At 39.2% G+C, this 23,624-nt stretch overlaps 1 protein-coding gene across 3 annotated transcripts in view; it reads right to left on the reverse strand.

Annotated features, from left to right (window-relative positions):
* Window positions 1–1,154: 1,154 nt before the first annotated feature.
* Window positions 1,155–23,624, reverse strand: part of DERA (deoxyribose-phosphate aldolase) — a 126,321-nt gene continuing 103,851 nt past the window's right edge. For 2 of the 3 annotated variants that reach the window (XM_061417735.1, XM_061417736.1), the window contains exons 7-9: window positions 17,554–17,666; window positions 12,861–13,010; window positions 1,155–9,983 (exon numbers count right to left, since the gene is read on the reverse strand). In XM_061417735.1, coding sequence (XP_061273719.1) covers window positions 9,927–9,983; window positions 12,861–13,010; window positions 17,554–17,666 — 320 coding nt within the window. In that variant the 3' untranslated portion in view covers window positions 1,155–9,926. The remainder of the gene's footprint in view (window positions 9,984–12,860; window positions 13,011–17,553; window positions 17,667–23,624) is intronic. The other variant, XM_061417737.1, reaches the window with a different exon arrangement.

The following is a 23,624-nucleotide window of genomic DNA, read 5'->3' on the forward strand; positions in this document are numbered from 1 at the left end:
CACCATCAAGCAAATACTGCAGTAACATTGGTCACACACTTTTTGGTTTCTCAATGCATGTGAGTTATGTTTACACTACACTGTAATCTGTTAGGTGTGCAACAGCATTATGTGTAAAAATAAAACATATCTGCCTTAATTAAAAAATACTTTATTGCTAAACAGTGCTAACCATCAACTAAGCCTTCAGTGAGTCATAATAGTTTTCTAGTGGAGGCTTTGAAATACGGCAATAATTACCAAACTGTGACACAGAGACACAAAGTGAGCAAATGTTGTTAGAAAAATGGTGCAGGGACTTCCTGGGCGGCACAACGGCTAAGAATATCCTTGACAATGCAGGGGACACAGGTTCGATCCCTGGTCCCAGAAGATCTGATACTTTGGAGCAACTAAGCCCATGTGCCACAGCTACTGAGCCTGGGCTCTAGAGTCCATAAGCCACAACTACTGAGCCTGCACGCTGAAACTACTGGAGCCTGCGTGCCTTACAGCCTGTGCTCTGCAGCAAGAGAAGCCACTGCAATAAGCCCGCACACCACAACTTGAGAGTAGCCCCTACTCTCCACAACCAGAGAAAGCCCACATGCAGCAACAGAGACCCAGCACAGCCAAAAGTAAAAAAATAAAACAGCATGTACATGTCAAAAAAAGTAACATTAAAAAAAAGAAAATTGAAGTACTGATGTTGTACATCTTCAAAGAGTGAATTGTTCTCCATGATTAAAAAAAAAAAAATGGTGAAGATAGACTTGTTTGAAACAGGATTGGCACAACCTTCAATTTATAATACACACACCATCAGGACTTCCCTGGTGGTCCAGTGGTTAAGACTGTCTGCTTCTACTGCAGGGGCATGGATTTGGTCCCTGGTCAGGGAACTAAGAAATGCCCTGGTACAGCAAAAAAATTTAAAAAAAATAAAATAAAACATCCACTATCTATGAACCATAATAAAGTGAAGTACAATAAAATGAGGTATGCCTGTAGTTGCCAGGGCAGGGCAAATTTAAGTTTGTTTTTGGGAACTGTATGGTATTTTTTTCTTTTAGTATTTTTGCTCCACAGTTGGTTGAATCCAGGGTCTGGCCTAGACCCCTACCCACCTCTTCTTTCTCCCTCCCACCACAATCTGCCTGCCATAAAAGGAGAAATTTTAAAAGATACAAGGTAATAACTTTATTATAAGAATGAGAGAAAACAGCCATTACAGGAGGTCATAGGAGTGAGACAAGGCTTCTGATTTTGAATCTTCTGATGATGTTTAGTGATGAGTTTCAAGGGTACAAAGCATGTTTATACTCAAACAATGATTAGATCTGTATTATCAAAGTAGTATATTTTTACATGTGTGATTTTTCACTTTTTTTTGTAGTGCCATCATGGTACCAGAGAACTAGAACTTTACAAAGGGCTTCTACATGCCTGACACTTTCCAAGTTCAGTTTTATTTATTATTTTCCTGCACATCCTGATGGGGAAGATGTTTTATCAAGGGTGAGATATTGAATAATGCCAGATGCCCATGCTACAGTTTCAATCCATATTTCTTAGCACTTTCAGTTTTAGAGTTGCTGTTTCTACTAGTGATTGCAAGGTCCATCAGAATTTACATTCATCCAAACACAATGAACAACTCGTTCTATTCAAATGTAATATTCATACAAATTCCAAATCCTTGACCTCAAAGGCAGCAGATCAAAGAAAGTTGCAAACCCTAAGAAGACAGACCCATAACTTCTATGGATCAATGGAATAAGTACACAGACTGGCAACAGGTGTTTTTACTGGACCCAGTTTGGCATAAAAAAGCAGGGAAGGTAGAGCTAAAAAAAATCATATAGCACCCCCCATTATTTGCAGGAAGCAGCCTGTCGTCAAGGCAGGGTCAGAGAGCAAGAATGCAATAAGAGACGCCTCAAAGCCAATGATCTCTGGTAGCTAGGGAGAGTTAAGGCCAAAAGAATTCACTCAAAAATACAATCTTATATCATGAGGAACTTATGTGCCTGTGAATAGCAAGAACTCCTGACTGGTCTAGAGACTGGATATGGTATCTCTCCCACACAAATCTCTTGTCAGTAGTTTGTCCAGAAAAAAACTTCATCTTATTAAAATATGAGCATCTATGCAAAGCTACTACAAGAAAATAAAAGAAAAATAGATACAATGGAAGATAAATACATCTTTCATTGTAGAACAAGAAAAATGTTTCCATATAGTAGACAAAAATTGGGCCAAGTATACTGCCATAAACTTGAAAACAAACAAAAAGACCAAACTAAAGCTACCATATCTATAAAGAAAGAGCTCATATCAAATATACAAGAGCTCAGGGAAGCTGCAGTAAGATAATGGGAAGTGACATATGATTTGAAAGAACCCAGGAAACAAACAATTCACTGGCAGCAACCAGATTTTGCAAAAAACATGGAAAGAAACAAGAGTGTCAGAAATAAACAAAAAGAAGAAATGGAAACTTCAAAGTAGAAAAAAAGAAATTTAATTAGAAAAAAATAGTAGCAAGACAGGACAGATTAAAGAGGTCTTAACACATGTAGTAACTTAGTATCCTGATGAAGATGTAAAACATAACAATATAGGAAAAAAGCTAAAGATATACTTCAAAGTAACTTTCTAGAAATACATCATAAACCTACAGACTGAGAGGGCATGCTGAACTACAGGAAAATTTGACACAAAACATTCAACACTGTTTTAGTAAAGTTATTGGAACTGAAAGAAAAAAACAAACAAACTTGTGCATTAAGGCGAAAAGTTTGAGTCAGAATGTTACTTTCTACAGTAATGTTTAAATGGCAGAAGACGTTGCAGCAGTGGTACAAAGCCCTAGGGGACATAAACTGCATGGTTTAAGAACTGTACACAGTCACATAGTCATCAAAGCATAATGAAAATGAATATTTTTGAACTTGTAAACCTCAGGAAACACTCCCTAAGCCCTTCCCCAAGAAACTACTACAAGCCAAACTTTGAAGAGCAAACATAAATGGAATACTGGTCCTAAGTATTGACTTCATTAAACTGTAGGACTAAAATGAAGACAATTTCTGGAGATCACGGTCACAGAATAGAATTTAAATGTTATAAACCTAATGATGTAGAAACAATACAGCCAAGGTCTGGAGGGAAAGAGGACAGATGGTGGGTAGTAATGTCAACCTGATGATTTTCTCCTCTGGTAGAGCAGAGGATTGAAAGATGATTGAAGCTGATAAATCATATAATAGAACTACAAGTACATTTCAAAATCTAAATATGAATGAAAAATTATGTAATCAAGAGTCAGGTGACTCTGGGAGAAAGTGGAAAACACTAATTTTACCATTACTCATGGCAGGAAGTCAATAGACAGCTGCCTGCTGCTGCTGCTGCTAAGTCGCTTCAGTCATGTCTGACTCTGTGCCACCCCATAGACGGCAGCTCACCAGGCTCCCCTGTCCCTAGGATCCTCCAGGCAAGAGTACTGGAGTGGGGTGCCTTCGCCTTCTCCGAGATAGCTGCCTAAAGAAACGTAAGTTTAAGTATTTTGGGGAAGAAACACTGTCATGTATCGCTGGTGAGAAAGTATAAAAAGGATACCATAGGCTATCTCTAGACTGTTTTATGGGCCCAAGAGACAAGGGGCAACTTTGCAGAGTTTAGCTTTGGGGACTGACTAGACATGAATGGAGCTTCCGTGGTGGTTCAGTGGTAAAGAATCCACCTGCCAATGCAGGAGACTTGGGTTCAATCCCTGGGTTGGGAAGATCCCCTGGAGAGGGAAATGGCAGTATTCTTGCCTGGGAAATCCCATGGATAGAGGAGCCTGGCAGGTAATCCATAGGATTGCTAAAGAGTCGAACATGATTTAGAGACTAAACAAAAACAAAGAAGTGAAAATACAGTTGAGAGGAAAGACCACAAATCATCTCTCCAGCATCAACTTGTTACATTATTGTGGACAACTATTATGACTGGTGACCATCCAACACCTTTTGAATACTATCTTGCCACCTCCTCACAAAAGACCAAAGCTATTGGCCCAGCTTCCTTTACAGTTCGGAAAGGAATGTGACTGAGGCTCCAACAACCAGACACAACTCCACAGGGGTTTGACACCCAAGAAAGCATCTTTGGCCACTGGGATAAATGAGCATTTCAGCTTTCAGGGGTGGCAAAGACAGAGGTTCTAGGTTCAAGGGCCCAGAGATGCTAAGAGTAAGTCACCCATGGAGCAGATCTTAAGATTCTGGGTGCTACTCAGAGCTTGCTGTCTCTGTGCCTATCCGGCCTTCCTAGATATTCTGTCAGGCAGGGGTCCCCAACCTCTGGGCAGTGGAGCAGTACCTTCAGTCACATTAGTGGCGGCATTAGATTAAAAATAAAAGTGCACAATAAGTGCAATGCGCTTGAATCATCCCGAAACCATCCCCTCCACCTCTGGCCAATGGAAAAACTGTCTTCCATGAAATCACTCCCTGGTGCCAAAAAGGTTGGGGATCGCTGCTGTAAGGTACTCAGTATGATTTTTAAATACATTTATTTTCTGCTTAAGCTAGGTAGGAGGGATTTCTGTTATTTGCAACTAAGAACCATGTTGACTATGTATAGTACCAGCAGAACACATATTTGAAAACCAAAACAAAAACAAATTTTAAACACCTATTAGCCTTGAAAAAAACCAAGAACCTAATGTTTTCACTGGCTCCCAGTCACTTACACATAGTAACTTCACACCAAGATGCTAAGTATCTGTGAAATGTCCCTCTTCTAGAACATGGTATCTGTTTCAAATATTAAAGAATGGATTCTGTTAAAATACATCTTGCTTTTAAGTGCAATTATCCAAGAATCACCAGAAGTTAAAGCATTCTAAAGAGGTAAATTCAAATACCAAGTCTTACTATCTTGGCTTGCTGAAATCCTTTCCAAGATTTTGTGGATGATTCTACACTCATCTAAAATGTTTATGCTAGGCTCCAAAGCTTACTTATAAGCCCAAAGTTTGATCCAGTTCACTGCCTACTGTGAAAGGATTAACAGATAATGTTATTCCATTCTCCCTTTTGTTCTCCGCTATGAAAAGCAGTAAAAAATACACATTTATCCTGGCATCTTGTGATAAAGATGGTCTGCTGCTGAATGGATACATTTACGTTGGAATCTAGGTGCTGAGTACAGTGGTTCTCAAAATGGGTTCCAGGATCAGAGCATCAACATGACTTGAAAATTTCTTGGAAATGAAAATTATACTGAATTGGAAATTCTCAGGGTGGGGTCCAGAATTCTGTGTTATAAACTCTCCTGGTGTTAATGTTCTATGTGTTTGAGAACCACCTTCTTTGGCAGCACAACGAAACCACTCCAATCAGAGGAGAATTAAATTCTGAGGATGGAATAGCAAGTTGTACCTTCTCAATTACACATTTCAGGGCGTTAAAGGAGTTCTTTTCTAGAACTAACTTAACTTCACACGCAGCACAAACTCACTTCTTCACTGAGGAGAAATGAAACGTTATGCCCTTTGGAGCACTAGAAAAAAATGTAGGAGGTGAAATCCATTTCTGCATTTGCTTTCCTCATCATGCTCAAGAGTCTTGCTTCTCAAAGGAAAATAGATATTTTTACAACCACCACCAAATGATCCTTTCCAGGACTCTTGGTTACTAAGATCCCATATGGAATCTTTTCCTGGGACTGTTAGACCTCAATTACTTTTCAGTCTTCTCCTTAGGCTAAATAATCCCAGTTCCTTTTACCTTTATTTATACTTTTTAAAAACTCATCATTCCTTTCAAGCTATGGAGTGAAATATGACCTCATTTGACTGTTCAATTAGATTGAAACGCATTTCTTGTCACTGAACTATAGAAATTAATGTCACAAAACCTAAGTTTCTCATACTCTACGTATGTTTTATAGTACGAGATGTACTTCTTAAAATAAAAAGTCAAACTTAGGTTTGTCCTTTCTAGATATTCTTATCCCTCCTCTTCACCCCATTCCTCTTCCTAAAAAAAGTTCAGTTCATGGTAAGGTCACTAAGTATTCTGTATATATCGGATTAAACATTCTGATCCTCATTTGCCCTATTAAATAAGAACTGACCAGATGGATATTCCTCTGACTCTCTCTCCTGAGCAGGGTTTAGTTAATTAAAAATGATTATTTTTACTATGTATTTTATATATCAGCCAGATGTTACCTGTGGTCATTTCTGGAAAGGATCATTTGGTGGTGGTTATAAAATAGACATTTTCCTTTGGGAAGGGAGACTCTTGAGCCCAATCAAGAAAACTAATGGAGAAATGGATTTCACCTCATACCTTTTTCCTAGTGCCCAAACAGGATAACTTTTCACTTTCTTTGAAAGTAGGATCTATTAAAATTCTGTCTTCTAACTCTGCAGTCTGGCCCTACTTATGTGGTATCCAAAAAGGATCAATTGATTTAGGAAGAAAAATTAATGCTGGTTTCCGTCTGTACCAGAAGTATAACTTGACTTTTCCAAACAAACTGCTTTGGTTTCTCTAGATCTGGTTTAAGACATATATAGGTACGACACGGCAACTGTTCTGCTCAGTCAGGACAGGGACTCCCATTGTGTCACTGTCATGATGGCCTCCCAGATAGATTTGTAACGGTTTCTGCTTTTGCACGAGTCTCCTTAGAAGCTACAGTTCATGCAAACTAATTTACCTAAATTTCCCATTAGTGCTAAAATACTCCAGAATGAGGCAAAGATACTATAATTACAAATCTGTTTTGTGATTACACTGTCATTTTCTGTTCATCTGCAGACAAGCTAGAAGCTAAACAAGTGCCCCCTCTTTTTTTCTTAAAAGCAAAACAAACAAAAATAAAGCGATGTTCAACATTATTTTTTTTTAAAAAAACACCAATTCTTGAGATCACTCAAAATTCTGAAAGTCTAACAGATTAAACAAGCCACACTAGGGACTTCCCTGGTGGTCCAGTGGTTAAAGACTTCACTTTCCAATGCAGGGGATGTGGGTTCGATACCTGGTTGGGAGGCTAAGACTCCACGTGCTTCACAGACAAAAAACTAAAACACAAAACAGAAGCAACATGGTAGCAAATTCAATGAAGACTTTAAAATGGTCCATGTCAAAATATTTTTAAAGAGAAAAATAACCACACTATCACTTGGTTTAGATTTAGAGAGTTGGTCTTCTCTACAACACCATTTAGATGACTAGAGACAAATGTGAATCTTTCAAAAGTCTGACACTCACATGAGGACAAACATAATCATTTGGTATGGCAGAGTGTATGAACAAGTAAGACACATTTCATTCCAAAGCCCTGGCTACATCTTGTAAAGTATCTCGTGGCGTGAGGTAGATCTATTAATAGGTTCTGGGCTCAGTTCTGATTTTCTACATCATCTTGTAATACTGACTTTCCCACTTGGAGTTTTTGAAAACATAGAACTAGATATTCTCTAAAGTCTTCTTAAGCCCCTAAGTGATATGATGTGTTGTTTGTTTAAAAATATCTTTCAGGCTTAAATTCTGCTTTCTTGAACCACTGCAACAATTTTTACAGAGGAAGGGCTAAGGGTGGGGTAGGAGTTGCTTTCATTAACTTACAAGCTTTAAATACAGAACAGTGACTCATCTTCTGATTGTATAAAGCATCTGCTCCCTGTGTCCCGAAGTACACAAATCTGCGTGCAGTAAATCACGGTCGCCTCAGAAATGATCTCTTCCTCTTATGTTTTCATGGCAATCCACATTTACTAGTGTTTTCCTATTGAAGTCATCTGTGGTACATTTGATTTCAAGAGCCAGGTAAGGGGCAGACATTCCTGACGAAGGGGCTGACAGTCCCTAGAATAAATTGTCCTCCCAAATATATGATTACTTACCTTTAGATCAGGGCATGCTCATCAGCCTCTAATAAGTTTGAGAGACTCACCAGTCTTAATTTCCTATGTGAATCTATAATTGTCCGCAGAGGTCAATTTCAGTGGATGCCTCATATAAATTAGAATTGAAGATAATGATGCCTGTTCACTTGATCAACTGAAATGACCAGCTGGGTTTAATGGGAGGAAAACAAAAACCCCTGTGAAATTGGAATAGCTTCAAAGGTGAGGGAATGTAATTATTTTTCTGCAAAGTTTCTTCTCCAAAGGCGACTGGCCATTGTGCTGGTGGGCATGTGGACCAGCATGTTATGATGGTAGAAATGGTATTCAGAGCCACTGACCACATCCAGAGGCATAAGTCAAAAGTTTGCTCTCTGCCAAGCTGTGGGGGAAAGCAGAATTTCTTCTCCACTCTAATTTTTCATCAGGTCATTCACAGTTGGAGAAGTGCTTTGAGTGACGTGCCTAATTGACTTCTGAGAGGCAAATTCTAATTTAAGTTGCTACAGAAGTGTTTTCTCTTTATAGCCATAAACCATTATTTTAGACCTGTTATCATTATCTTTAGGGTAATATAATTTGAGGTCTGAACAAATCTTGGTATCACCTGCACCAACTCCTTTAACCTTACAGATGAAGAAACTGAGGCTCAGGCATGTGAACAGACAGGACTAAGGTCACAAAGCTAGAAAGAGGAAGAGGTGGGCTTAGAATTCAGCAAATGAAAAGACAAAACCAAAACCGATTCCCAGTCCAGTGTTCTCCACTTATGAGTAGCTGGAGACTTGTTTAGGGAGGAAAAAAAGATGCTCTCCATGAAAATCACCATTTAAGAAAACTTAATTTCTACAAAGGTGGGAGGAGGGGCGCTGAGAGAGACAATGAGTAAACGAACCAGTAGCCCCCAAAGCAGATTACTGTTCCCCACAGCTGACTGGGGGCTCTGGCTATGCGTCTCTGAGTGCCGGGGGACAGTTTTACGTACCTGCGGTGACAGCACAGACTCAGGAGCCATACTGTCTGCCTGGGATTGATTCCTACCTCTGCTAATTCTGAGCTCTGTGACCTTTGGCAAGTTGCTTAAGCTCTCTGTTCCTCAGTCCCTAATCTGCATAAAAGGATGATAGCATCAATACTGACTGTTGTGAGGATTCAAAACCTTACTATATTAACCTTACTATACCAAGAGATTAAATAAAGGCTAAAGTAAATTGATATACATAAAGAGCTTCGCACATACTAAGTACTATGTTAGGGTCTGCTGTTTCTTTCCTGTTCACTCTCCCAGGAAAAAGTTTCAGAGTATAAGACATAAGTGGTACTTGTTAATAATGTACACAGGTGCTCTATCTAGACAAAGACACAAGGACTGTACTAGAGAGACGTAGAAAGTCATGGATAAAATCTCTTTTTAAGTTTAATAGATTAACTTTTCCCTACGTATTACTACAATTTAAAGTTTTTTTAATAAATGATAGGAATGTTTTCATTAAAAATATTCAATGATATCCATAGTTTCATATAAAATGACAGGTATTTCATTAGCAAAACAATTAGTAAAAGAGCATTTCTGTTGTGAAAATTAAAGACAAATTATCATGGCAGGAAATTCGTGCTGAGTGATTAGGAAATTAGTCCTGAAGTAGTTTGGAAGAGCAAGGGAAGTTCGGGGTGCTTCATTTTCTTTTGCCACATAGTGGTTCTTGGGCAAGTCAATATTTGCTCCCTTAGAATTTAACATTATCAAAGCTATCATTAACATTTTACTCAGAGTTCTTTAAGAGAAAACCTTTGCAAAATTAACCCTGGAGATATAGTAATTCAGATCATTTCAGATATGCCTGAAATGGGGACCATGTGTAGATTAGTTGGTTTTTTTCCATTCATTCTTTAAGCTAAATTCAATGGAAATTTTAAGGGCAGGGGGGAAGTTATCTATCCCCCCATTTTTTCATTAAATAATTTTAGCAATCACATAGATAATTTTTACACATTGTTGCAAAGGACGTTTTTGGAATTTGTTGATGATCTAAGACATGGGGAGGTCATGGTAGGCTGCGTATCTTCCAGTCACGTGATGGTAAATCTGTAGGGAAAGCAGAGTTTAGTCATCAGTTATTATATTCCTATTCATATCAATTAATAATGACACTATTACATAATGATTTTAGTTAATATTTCATTATGAAGCCCCACTGTTATGTACTTCAGCAGAATCTCCTTCCAACTTTACTTTAGGTGGAAGTTTGCTTGGAAGAAGGCAGGTGGGGTATGATGAGGTCAATGAACTGAGTTTTCATCTCTTTGTTCTCACAGTCCAATAAATGCCTTTTTAAAAGAGAAAAATTGAAGTTGACCTACAATGGTGTGTTAGCTTCAGGCATACAGCAAAGTGACATATATATATATATATATATATATATACACACACACACACAAATATATTCTTCAGATTATTTTCCATTATAGGTTATTACAAGATATTGAATACAGTTCCCTATGCTATACAGTAAATCCTAGTTTCTAATCCATTTCATGGATAGTAGTTTGTATCTGTTAATCTCAAACTTGTACGTTACCCCCTCCTCCCCCTCCCCTTTCCCCTTTAGAAACTAAAAAGTTTGTTTTCTAAGTTGTAAGACTATTTCTGTTTTGTAAATAGGTTCATTTATACTATTTTCTTAGATTCCACATATAAGTGATTTCATAAAATATTTGTCCTTCTCTATCTGACCTACTTCACCAAGTATAATAATTTCCCAGTAGATGCACATTGCTTCAAATAGCATTATTTCATGCTTTTTTAATGGCTGAGTAAGATTCTATTGCATATTAAATACACACACACACACACACACATGTCTTCTTTGTCCATTCCTCTGTCAATGGACATTTAGGTTACTTCCATGACCTGGCTACTGTAAATAGGGCTGCTATGAACATCAGTGTGCACGTATGTTTTTAAATGAGTGTTTTCTCTGGATATAATGCCCAGGAGTAAGATTGTTAGACAATATGGTAGCTCTATTTTCACTTTTTTTAAGGAACCTCCACAGTGTTTTCCACAGCGGCTATACAAATTTACATTCCCTCCAACAGTGTAGCAGGGTTCCCTTTACTCCACACCCTCTCCAGCATTTATTTGTAGATTTTTTGATGATGGCCACTTTTGATAATGGCAAGAATACACAGAAGAACTATACAAAAAGATCTTCATGACCCAGATAATCACAATGGTGTGACCACTCACCTAGAGCCAGATATCCTGGAATGTGAAGTCAAGTGGGCCTTAAGAAGCATCACACTGAACAAAGCTAGTGGAGGTGATGGAATTCCAGTTAAACTATTTCAAATCCTAAAAGATGATGCTGTGAAAGCGCTGCATTCAATATGCCAGCACATTTGGAAAACGCAGCAGTGGCCACAGGACTGGAAAAGGTCACTTTTCATTCTAGTCCCAAAGAAAGGCAATGCCAAAGAATGCTCAAACTACCGCACAATTGCACTCTTCCCACACGCCAGTAAAGTAATGCTCAAAATTCTCCAAGCCACGCTTCAGCAATACATGAATCGTGAACTTCCAGATGTTCAAATTGGTTTTAGAAAAGGCAGAGGAACCAGAGATCAAATTGCCAACATCTGCTGGATCACTAAAAAAGCAAGAGAGCTCCAGAAAAACATCTATTTCTGCTTTATTGACTATGCCAAAGCCTTTGACTGTGTGGATCACTACAAATTGTGAAAAATTCTGAAAGAGATGGGAATACCAGACCACCTGATCTGCCTCTTGAGAAACCTGTATGCAGGTCAGGAAGCAACAGTTAGAACTGGACATGGAACAACAGACTGGTTCCAAATAGGAAAAGGAGTATGTCAAGGCTGTATATTGTCATCCTGCTTATTTAACTTAAATGCAGAGTACATCATGAGAAACGCTGGACTGGAAGAAACACAAGCTGGAATCAAGATTGCTGGGAGAAATATCAATAACCTCATATACGCAAATGACACCACCCTAATAGCAGAAAGTGAAGAAGAACTAAAGAGCCTCTTGATGAAAGTGAAAGAGGAGAGTCAAAAAGTTGGCTTAAAAGCTCAACATTCAGAAAACTAAGATCATAACATCTGGTCCCATCACTTCATGGCAAATATATGGGGAAACAGTGGAAACAGTGGCAGACTTTATTTTTCTGGGCTCCAAAATCACTGCATATAGTGACTGCAGCCATGAAATTAAAAGACGCTTACTCCTCGGAAGGAAAGTTATGACCAATCTAGATAGCATATTAGAGACATTACTTTGCCAACAAAGGTCCATCTAGTCAAAGTTATGGTTTTTCCAGTAGTCATGTATAGATATGAGAGTTGGACTATAAAGAAAGATGAGAGCCAATGAACTGATGCTTTTGATCTGTGGTGTTGGAAAAGACTCTTGAGAGTCCCTTGGACTGCAAGGAGATCCAACCAGTCCATCCTAAAGGAAATCAGTATTGAATATTCATTGGAAGGACTGATGTTGAAGCTGAAACTCCAATACTTTGGCCACCTGATGCGAAGAACTGACTCATTTGAAAAGATTCTGATGCTGGGAAAGACTGAAGGCGGGAGGAGAAGGGGACGATAGAGGATGAGATGGTTGGATGGCACCACCAACTCTATGGACAGGAGTTTGAGTAAACTCTGGGAGTTGGTGACAGACAGAGAGGCCTGGCGGGCTGCAGTCCATGGGGTCGCAAGAAGTCGGACACAACTGAATGACTGAACTGAACTGAACTGATTCTGACCAGTGTGACGAGATACCTCGCTGTAGCTTTGATCTCATTTCTCTAATGATTAGTGATGTTGAGCACCTTTCCATTTGTGCATTGTCCATCTATAAGTCCTCTTTAAACAAGTGACTTTTTATTTCTTTCTTAAAAATATTTGTCTGGTGTTCCAAGGACAGCGGGCTGCTGCTCCTCACCTGCCTCTCAATGTCGGCAAGTAGAGTGCTGGCACCTATTCGAAAGAGTTCAGGCTTCATCCACTCGTCTCCCAGCTCCTCCTTTATGAGAGAGAGCCACACAAGGGAGTCCTTCGCACTGCGGATGCCTCCGGCCGGTTTAAAGCCTACCTGAAAGAGGACAAGGGAAAGAGAACAATGCTTAGTATTGTTACTGTGTTGCTTTAAAAACTGGTCTTGCATTAATACTGGGTCTCCATCCTCTCTCTCTTTTCTAAAGCCTATTTCACTTCCCCCAGCACTCAGAGCACTGACTCAAGCCCATTCACAGGACAAAATGACTTTTCCAAGATTAATGGGAAGAATGTCACTGCTTCCAAGGAGACACTAATGAGAGTTAATAACCCTCATTAACATTTCACTTGCTGGAAAGTCATAAGCCTTAACCATCTAGACTATAGCTGTGAACCTGGGATAAACAAGAGAGGTGTCGATAAACAGGAAAACATAACACAAGAGCCCGTTCATTCTCCATTTCTATCAGGAGGCCAGGGGAATGTACACCTTTTGGCCCTTCAATCTGAGCTGCAAAAGATACATTCATGGGTTTAAAATGAGAAGAATCAGTGAGGCTGTACTAACCAAACCACGGAACCACCAAGGACAGGTGACAGTTATTTTAATCAACTTAACTACAGGGACTTTTAAGTTGTCAGTAGACCGAGCTGCATAAAACAGCCAAACAGCTAAATAAGCACAGGAGAGAAAGACAGTGTAGGGGCCCTTCATACTTCAGCAGTCTCTGCAGGTGACCAGCAATAGTGCAATTCAGCCAGTATCTGATGTTTACAAATGATGTCCCTGAGTCCATTAGAACAGGATAGATGTGTCCTATATACAGTAAAACCTGCTTTTCTAGAAATACTCTTCTAAGAAGTTGACTATCCGATAGAGTAAATACCCAAAGCCCAAGGACTGAAGCTCACACATTTGACCACTCAAGAGTTTGGCTGCTCTGCTGGGGAGCACCAGTGAGGGGGAATGTCAGAGGGGTGGTTGTTGCTAACAGAATGCCAGAGAAGGGACACAATAAGTATATGGTCCATTATCAGCCTATAAAAAAAATGAATAAACAGAAACCTCAATTAGGGACTTCCCTGGTGGTCCTGTCATTAAAAATCTGCCCTCTAAAGCAGGGGACATGGTTTTGATCCCTCATCCTAAGACCCCACATCCTGCGTTTCTGCAACTACTGAGCCCATTCGCCACAAGGAAAGTTGCCCTATGCTGAGACTAAGACCTAATGCAGCCAAATAAATTTTTTTTAAAAAGAAAGAAAAGGAAACCTCAATTTAATAGAGTTGGGGGCGCTTACTCCCGGATAACAGGAAGAAGAGAGACTCTTCTTTCCTGGCGAGGACTCAGTCTGTGAATAGTCCCAGACTCCTTCTTTACTATACCTCCCATCATCCTTTTCCTCTCAAGCATTCTTCTTCCCTTGCCCTGCAGGGAGTTGCATGTGGCTCGCCATGTTCACTGATCCCCAGTAAATCCATCTTTGCTGGAGAAATAGCTGGCAGTCTACTTGCTTGAGGTCAATAAACCCAAGCTAGAAACTTCTAGCTAAACCGGCCTCCCCCATTTTCCTCACCACACCACATCCAACGACCAACAGTCAAGTCTCACCAAGCCCACCCTCTGAATCCCTCTCCATACACACACACGCTTTCCTCTCAACTCTCCATACACACAAACGCTTTCCTCTCAACTCTCCATACACACACCCACTTTCCTCTCAACTGTTCTAAACCGGTTCCACTGGTTTAGTTCAGACCTCGTCAGTCCTCACGGGAACATCTGCAGAAGTCCCCTAAGTTTCCCTGCCTCGGTCACATGTCACACAGCTAAGCAACAGCCACACAGAGATTCTAACTACATCTGCCTATCACTCTGGAGCCCAGGTGACCTTGTAAGAGTAAGGGGAGGTGAGGGTGGGAGAGGTAAGTGGAGGGAAGCTATTTATTGAGATAAGGCAAAAAAGAAAAAAAAAATCAGTGAGCTGATATTAGCATACATGTTAATCATAGGAGCATTTTCTGTCAATTAGGCAGTACTGCACACAGATTTTTCTATATAATTCTGTTGTATCAGCAAGTCTATTTGGCAATGCTTTGAAACAGAGTTTCTAGCGTAAGTTTATCCTGTCTTTTTTTAAGGGAGAGAATATGGAAAACATAAATCTGCAATGAAATCGGTTATAAAATATCAAATCTCTGCTTCTCAAGAGTGACACTAATCATGGTCTGGAAGGCAACCTATTACATTTTAAAACAGCCCTTAAATCAATGATGTGGAAGCTTCACGTCTAAGGGCTGCCTGGACAGCTTGGCAACACTTTTCAACACTAGGAGAAAATGCCCCTGATTTGCAGCTACACACATGGGTCCTTTCTTTGTGAAGTCAAATGTGATCCAGATGAATATGAACTGACTTCTACCTGCTTCTCAGTAAAACCAGGATGAACTTTTATCAGCTAAGGAAAGGGGCAATAGAGTTAAAAAGAAAATCATGAGAGACAGCAAACTGTTCCTCCCTTTCTACCCTGATCTAGATCATGGAACAGGTAAAATTTTTATTGAAAAATTCTTGTGTAAGTGTTCTTTCAGGAAGGGACGTGTTCACTTTTAAGATAATGGCTCAATGAGTGAGTCAATGAATGCTTGTTAAAAACAATACAGGACTGGGTGCCCAGTGGAGAATTTTAGCCCCAGCTGTGGAGCATACGAGGGCTTCTCTGTGTAGCTCGATGGTAAAAAATCCACCTGCCAGTGCAGGAGACACGGGTTCAATCTCTGGACCAGGAAGATCACCTGGAAAAGGAAATGGCACCCCACTTCAGTATTCTTGCCTGGGAAATCCCACAGACAGAGGAGCCTGGTGGAATACAGTCCATGGGGTTGCAAAGAGTCAGATCACCTGAGTAACTAAACACCATCACAGAGTTTATGAACGTAGAGATGCCTGAGGACTGTCCCTGACCCAGGGCTGCCAGGGGTGAGGGCCCAGGCATTTAAAGTATAAAAAACTTCACATCAGTACATCCCTGGCAGTCCAGTGGTTAAGATTTTGCCTTTTGATGTAGGAGCTGAGGGTTCAATCCCTGGTGAGGGAGCTAAGATTCCATATGCCTCACAGCCAAAAAAAATCAAAACAAAACAGAAGCAATATTGCAACAAATTCAATACAGATTTTTTAAAAATGGCCCACATCAAAAAATTCTTAAAAAAAAAAAAAAACTTTGCATCTCTTGGAATGTTTTTTGGCTGAGAGTAACCCCAGGTCTAGTGAATGGTGGTGATCTCATTTGAGGGTCCCGAAGCTAGAGTTCTCATATTTACAGACTTTCTTTAAAAAAAAAAAAATTGTTTTTAAATTCGGATCATTGCAAAAAGGCTACCAAGTAGAGGTTACTCAAGTTAAGTCAACTTTCCTATGTCGGTCACAGTAGATATTTATCCTATTTGTACACTTTTAAGATATAAAGGTATTCTGAAGGAAAAATTCTGGAAGGAGTTCATCTCCCCTTAAACCTAGGTACTTTCTAAGAAAGGTCTCCGATTCCAAAATAAACTGAAATACAGTCACATATAAAGTCATCACATCCCAGCTGGCAAAGGATTAAAGTTCTTTTTTTGGTTTCTATTCAGCAGACATCAAGAGATTGGTTTTAAAAGATGCCTTTCGTGAAGGCAAAGTCTCATTTAAAAAAAAAATTACCTTTCTCTCCCATGATGTAAAAAAAAAAAGTAATCCTTTGAGATAATTTGCAGCTAAACAAGCAACTTGAAGTGAAAAGGAAAATCCAAACTCATTTTTAAAAAAAAACACCTCATACGCATTTTTTCCTTTTAAATTCATATGTTTCAAAAAATATGTATTATTTTTCGAAAAGCTGACAAAAGCGAGCATATACCCTCCTCAGCTTAACAGTCTTCCAAAGAGCACATCTGACTGCCATAAAACGCAAAAATGGATATTTAATTCAAGAGCTATATAACGTCTAGCTACCTTTTCCCTGCTGTTTCACAGCATTTCATTATTTTGTTTAATAAGTTCATCTCCTCGAGAATTTTCTCTTCACCTCATATTATTAAAAGTAATAAGTTTTTCTGGACCGGGGGTTTCCCAACAGAAAAACCAATTTATGTGTGTCCTTCAATAATGACAGGAAAAGATTATTTCCCATTATATTGCATACTTTTCATATCGCCACCACAGCTTATCATTCAATAAATGTTACTCTGCAATTCTTTCCATTCCTCAAGGAAGTTTAATTTCTGCATTAACCTGTTTTCGCCGGCCAACGCCTTAGCAGAAAGCCTCTGTGTTGTGGCAGAATTAGTTCGTTAAAGAACCCATTTAGGAATCTCCTGTCAGTGATAACATTGTCTTCGGTTAATAAAAGAATGTAAAGTGAGTTTACATCTTGATCACACCTACCAACTCCCTCACTCACCCTCACTTTTCTATGAATCACACATTCTTTCCCCGTGAATGTATTCTTTTGTCATGAAAGGTAAATTAAACATTTATCTTAATAAAGAGAATGCATTCACAGCATCTGCATATAAAGACACTATAGTGGCTGTGACTAGTATTATAAATAACATCATCTTTACTCAGAAGGAAGAAAGATTTGCAGGCAATAAAATACCTTGTTTCCAGTTTTCCAGAAGAAATCTCTAATGGCCCGAAGCATAACTATAGCTACTGGAAAGGTAGCATTTACTGTTTCTTTTCCCGTAGAGGTCTTAATAAAATCTGATCCTAAAAAAAAAAGAGGAAGAAAAACTCCATATCAATTTTTTAAATTTATTAATTAAAACACTTAATTTTTTTTTCACTTTTGAGTCAGTGGAAGGAGCAAGTCATGTACCTTTTTTTCCCCTGAGGAATTTATTTTTCATCAATTATTTGAAAAACTAAAACCAAATCTCTCTTTAAAGTCATTCTGTCCATATATTTTTTTCCTCCTACTTTGTGTGTATGCTCAGTCGCTAAGTCACGTCTGACTCTTTGTGACCCCATGGACCATAGCCCACCAGGCTTCTCTGTCCATGCGTTTCTCCAGGCAAGAATACTGGAGTGGGTTGCCATTTCCTGCTCCAGGAGATCTTCCTGACCCAGGGATCTAACCCATGTCTCCTGAGTCTCCCAAGTTCCTCTTACTATAAAATTAATTAAATTAGGCATCAAATGGATTCTTCCAGACCCCTGGGGCTCTTGTGTCTACATTTCCATATCATCAACTAAAACCAAGTTGGTTTATTTAATGGAAAACTGAGAGAAATAGAAACAATTTTTTGCCCTATGCTTAGCATCACACTACTACAAAACTGGAGGGCTTACTCATTTTCCCCTCATCTTCTTATGTGCGGTAGAAAGTGCACAGTACAGATGTGACAATACAAGGAGAATCATCACTAGCTGATGTCTGCTGCATTGTTTCTTAACAAAAGCTGTCTTCCAACTAGACTGTGACTTTCAAGAAAGATACCACATATTTTCAACTTGCAAATATTTTAAACAACTTCCTGTCTTTCAAACATATCTTCAACCTAATGATGTAATTTAACAAAATAGCACAAGGAGACAAAGAAAGGAGAGTAATAGTTAAGAGTCACTGGGTACTATGCACTATTCTAGTGATTTACAAGTATTGACTCAATCCTCACAATAACTGTATGCATTAAGTACTAATATGATCCCTATTTTTAAGGAGGAAATGGTGACTACAGCCATGAAATTAAAAGACGCTTACTCCTTGGAAGAAAAGTTACGACCAACCTAGACAGCATATTAAAAAGCAGAGACATGACTTTGCCAACAAAGGTCCATCTAGTCAAGGCTATGGTTTTTCCAGTAGTTATGTATGGATGTGAGAGTTGGACTATAAAGAAAGCTGAGCGCCAAAGAACTGATGCTTTTGATCTGTGGTGTTGCAGAAGACTCTTGAGAGTCCCTTGGACTGCAAGGAGATCCAATCAGTCCATCCTAAAGGAAATCAGTTCTGAATATTCATTGGAAGGACTGAAGCTGAAGCTGAAATTCCAATACTCTAGCCACCTGATGCAAAGAACTGATGCTGGGAAAGATTGAAGGCGGGAGGAGAAGGGGACGACAGAGGATGAGATGGTTGGATGGCATCACTGATTCAGTGGACATGAGTTTGAGTAATCTTTGGGAATTGGTGACGGACAGGGAGGTCTGGCATGCTGCAGTCCATGGGGTCACAGAGTTGGACACAACTGAGCGACTGAACTGAACTGAAAGGAAAGTAACTTGCTTGAGGTCAAACAGTAAGTGAGGGAGGAAGAATTCTAACGAAAGCAATAGAATTTAACCCATTTGCTACAGTGCCTCCAAAAAACTTAATGAGGGTCACACAGTCAGACACAGGGTCCATCCTCCATGTGGTAATCTACCCTCAAACTGTTCTGTGGACCACAGCTCAGCATCACAGTCACTACCAGAGAGCTTGTTAAAAACACAGACCTTCGGATCCTACACTGAACCAATTAAATTATAATCTGAATAGAAATTAGATTCCCAGATGATTCCTGGGCAATTTATGGCCCACGCCCACGGAATCTGTGAAATCATTTGTAATCTACTAATCTCTGAGATTCTCCCAAGGTCCATCAAGTGGTCAAAAGAAGTAGAAGAAAGAAGTGGTCAAAACTTCCCCCTCTAGTTTCAAGGGAACAAGACACTTCCAGGAAGACTCTGTGGATAGAGAAGTTCAAATCGACACACCTTGAGTAAGTACAATATGAAAGGCACAGCAGAAAATATAAACACAAATCATTCAAGCTCTTTCCCTCAAAAGCGTACATTCAAGGAGCATGTGGAGATGCAGCATAAATCCCGTGTAATCACTTGATAAGCCAGAAGTCAGGAAATCTGGTTTCTAGCTCTGGCTGACATTTACCTTGCAAATTCCATCACCTCACCTTTCTCATTTATAAAATATGTCTGGAAATCCTTACTTGCCTCATAGTGTTATAAAAGTAATCAAAAGAGACAGTCTCTATGAAAGGATTCTGAAAATTATCAATGTTATACAAACCAAAATGGAGCAGAGACCTAGGTAGGGCTGCAATCTGTGTAAGAACTATGAGAATTCTGATCTACCCAATCAGGTCATCAGAAACTTTCTTTCCGTTGGACCTGAAGGCCCACTGGAAGAAATGGAGATGCGCCTTTCATGCCTGCATTAATCAAGAAGTATTTACTGGGAGCTTATTATGGGCTGCATTCTGTCCTACCTGCTGGGAACAGACCGGTACACAAAGTTCCTGCCCTTGTGACTAGATTCTCGAGAAGAAAAAGACAATAAATAAATAAACACATAATGAAGGCCACCTGATGCGAAGAACTGACTCATTTGAAAAGACCCTGATCCTGGGAAAGATTGAAGGCAGGAGAAGGGGACGACAGAGCATGAGACAGTTGGATGGCATCACTGACTCAATGGACATGAGTCTGAGTAAACTCCGGGAGTTGGTGACGGACAGGGAGGCCTGGCGTGCTGCAGTCCATGGGGTTGCAAAGAGTCGGACATGACTGAGTGACTGAACTGACTGAATGAATGAATGAAGGCCAGGTGGAGGTAAGTGCGATGAAGAAAAGTAATGCAATGTAATGAACAAGAAAGTGATGGAGGTGGGGAGAGACAGCTGTAATTAAACAGTCATCATAAAAGTATTTCTGATGAGTGAAATCCAGAGACAGACGAAAGGAATCTTTGAAAAGAGCATCACAAGGAGGGAAACGGCAAGTGCAAAGGCCCTGAAGTAGGCATGTACTAAGTTGATGGATGAATGAATGAATGGGACTAGAGAACCAATACCTGGCCCCTACAATATCAGAAATAACAAGCAGAGAAAAGAAATGAAAGCCAGAAAATACATGTAAAAGAACATCAGCAAAGATTCACACTGATACCAAGATGTGTTTTCCTAATAGGTGTCAGTGTCTTCTGATTCACTAGAAGGCTTTGGGTACCATATTGGATACAAGGCTTCCCTGGTGGCTCAGTGGTTAAGAATCCACCTGCCAGTGCAGGAGACACAGGTTCAATACCTGTTCCAGGAAGATCTCACATGCTGAGGAGCAACTAAGCCCAGGCATCACAATTATTGAGACTGTGCTCTCAAGCCCAGGAACTGCAACTACTGAAGCCTGCACGCCCTGCTGCTGCTGCTGCTGCTAAGTCGCTTCAGTCGTGTCCGACTCTGTGCGACCCCATAGACGGCAGCCCACCAGGCTCCCCGTCCCTGGGATTCTCCAGGCAAGAACACTGGAGTGGAGTGCCTTCTCCTCTGCACGCCCTAGAGCCTATGAAGCCACTGCAATGAGACGCCCAAAAACTACAATAAAGAGCAGCCCCGCACTCTCTGCAACTAGAGAAAAGCATGCATAGCAATGAAGACCCAGCAGAGCCAAAAATAAATAAATAAAATTATTTTTAAAAAACCAGTATTGGATATCATCTAAATTCTTCATCTCAGAAGAGAGGCTATCAAGGGTACATATTAATAATCACTTCCTATTGTTGTAGATTCTGGCTTCATAGTTCACTTCTTTTTATTGATGAATAGTATTCTATTGCATGGTTGTTCCACCATTTGTTTATCCATTCATCTATCCAAGGATATCTTAGTTGTTTTCACTTTTGGCAATTATGAGTAAAGTTGCTATAAACATTCATATACAGGTCTTTGTGTGCACATAAGCAATTTTCAAATCAGTTGAGTAAATAACGAGAGTAATTGCTAGATTTTACAGTAAGACCATATTTAGCCTTGGAAAAAACTGCCAAATTTTCCTGCAAAGTAGTTATACCATTTTTCATTCCCAACAATCATGAATAAGAGTTCCTGATGCTCTGTATCTTCATGAGTGATTGGTGTCAATTTTTGGCAATCTAACAAGTATGCATATAATCATGGGCATATGTTGTTAGATTAGATTACACCTATTTCAATTATGGGTTACTATTGTAATCAGTTTTTCTTAAATTTCAAATTCTAATTGTCCATTACAGTAAATAGGAAAGAAACAGACCTTTGTATATTAAACTTATATCATGCAACCTTGGTAAACTCACTTAGTAGCTTCTGTTGTTTTGGAGGGATTTTCTCCATAAACAGTCATGTCATCTACACAGAGAGACAGTTTTTATACCTTTCTTCTTGTATTAATTTCTTGTGATTGTTATAACAAATTATAACAAACTAGGTGGCTCAAAGCAACCAAAATTTATTCTCAATGTTATGGAGGCCAGAAGTCCAAAATCAAGGAGTCAGCAGGGCTGTCTTCCCTGTGGAGGCTCTCAAGAGAACATCTTCCTTGCCTCTTTGACTTCTTATAGCTTCCAGCATTCCTTGCCTGCATTACTCCAAGCTCTGTGTCCATCTGCATATTACCTTCCCTTCTGTAGGTAAGCTTAATACTACTTTGCCTTTCGCTTATAAGGGCATGTGTGTGCATGAGTGCTCAGTTGTGTCTGGCTCTCTGCAACCCTGTGGTCCATAGCCCAGCAGGCTCTTCTGTCTGTGGAATTTTCCAGGCAAGAATACTGGAGTGGGTTGCCATTTTCTACTACAGGGGATCTTCCCAACTCAGAGTATATAGGATGACATTTTGAGCCCACTTGGATAAGCCGGAATAGTAATGTTATTTCAAAATCCTTAATTTAAACACATCTGCAAAGGCTCTCCCCACCAAAAAAAAGGTAATGTTCACAGGTTCTGGGGATGAGGATGTAAATCTATTTTGGGGAGCCTTTATCAGCCTACCACACTTTCCAATCTTTATACATTGATTTTCCTTTTCTTGCCTTATTGCACCAACTAGGACTTACAGTAAGATGTTGAGTAGGAATGCTGAGAAAGAACACCCATCCCTGTTCTTAGAAGGGTCTTAAGGAAAAAGCATCCAGTTTCTCAGCATATTAGCTGAAGTTTGTTTGTAGATATGTTTTATCAAGCTGAGGGGGTTCCTCTCTATTCCTAATTTGCTGAGAGATTTTCTTAGGATTAGGTGTTGGAATATATCAAATGTTTTAATTGTACCAATTGATATTAGCACACATTTTTTTTCTTTTTTAGCTTATTCATATGGTAGATTATATTACATTGAATCAGTCTTGCACACCTGGAGTAAATCCCAGTTGGCTGTGGTATATTATTCTTTTTATATATTGGACTCATTTTTGCTACTACGTTGTGGACAACTTTCACATCTATGTTCATGAGTGATGTTAATATTCATCTATTGCTTTCCTTTCTCATAACTGATATTTGGGTAATGATAGTCTTATAGAGTGAGTGCTCTCTCTTTTACTTTCTAGAAGAGATTGTGGAGAACTAGTATTATTTTCTTCCTTAAATGTTTTGTACAACTCATCAGTTAAACCATCAAAAGCTAGTGCTTTCCTTTTTGGAAGGTTTTAAACATTTTATTTAATAATTTGCTTAATATTTATTCAATAATTTATTAAAGTATCAAATATATTATTATTAAATTATCAAATATTATATTATTAAAGAAGCAAATTTGTTACTATATACTATCATTAAAATATTTTATAAAATAAAATTAAAATGACATCATTAATAGCCATAGGTCTATTCAGACTATTTCTCTCAGTGTGAGTTTTGGTTATTTATATCTTTCAAGAAATTGATCTAAGCCATCTGTATTATCAAACTGTGGCAA

This window comes from Bos javanicus, chromosome 5 (genome assembly GCF_032452875.1).
Source record: "Bos javanicus breed banteng chromosome 5, ARS-OSU_banteng_1.0, whole genome shotgun sequence".
NCBI lineage: Eukaryota > Metazoa > Chordata > Mammalia > Artiodactyla > Bovidae > Bos > Bos javanicus.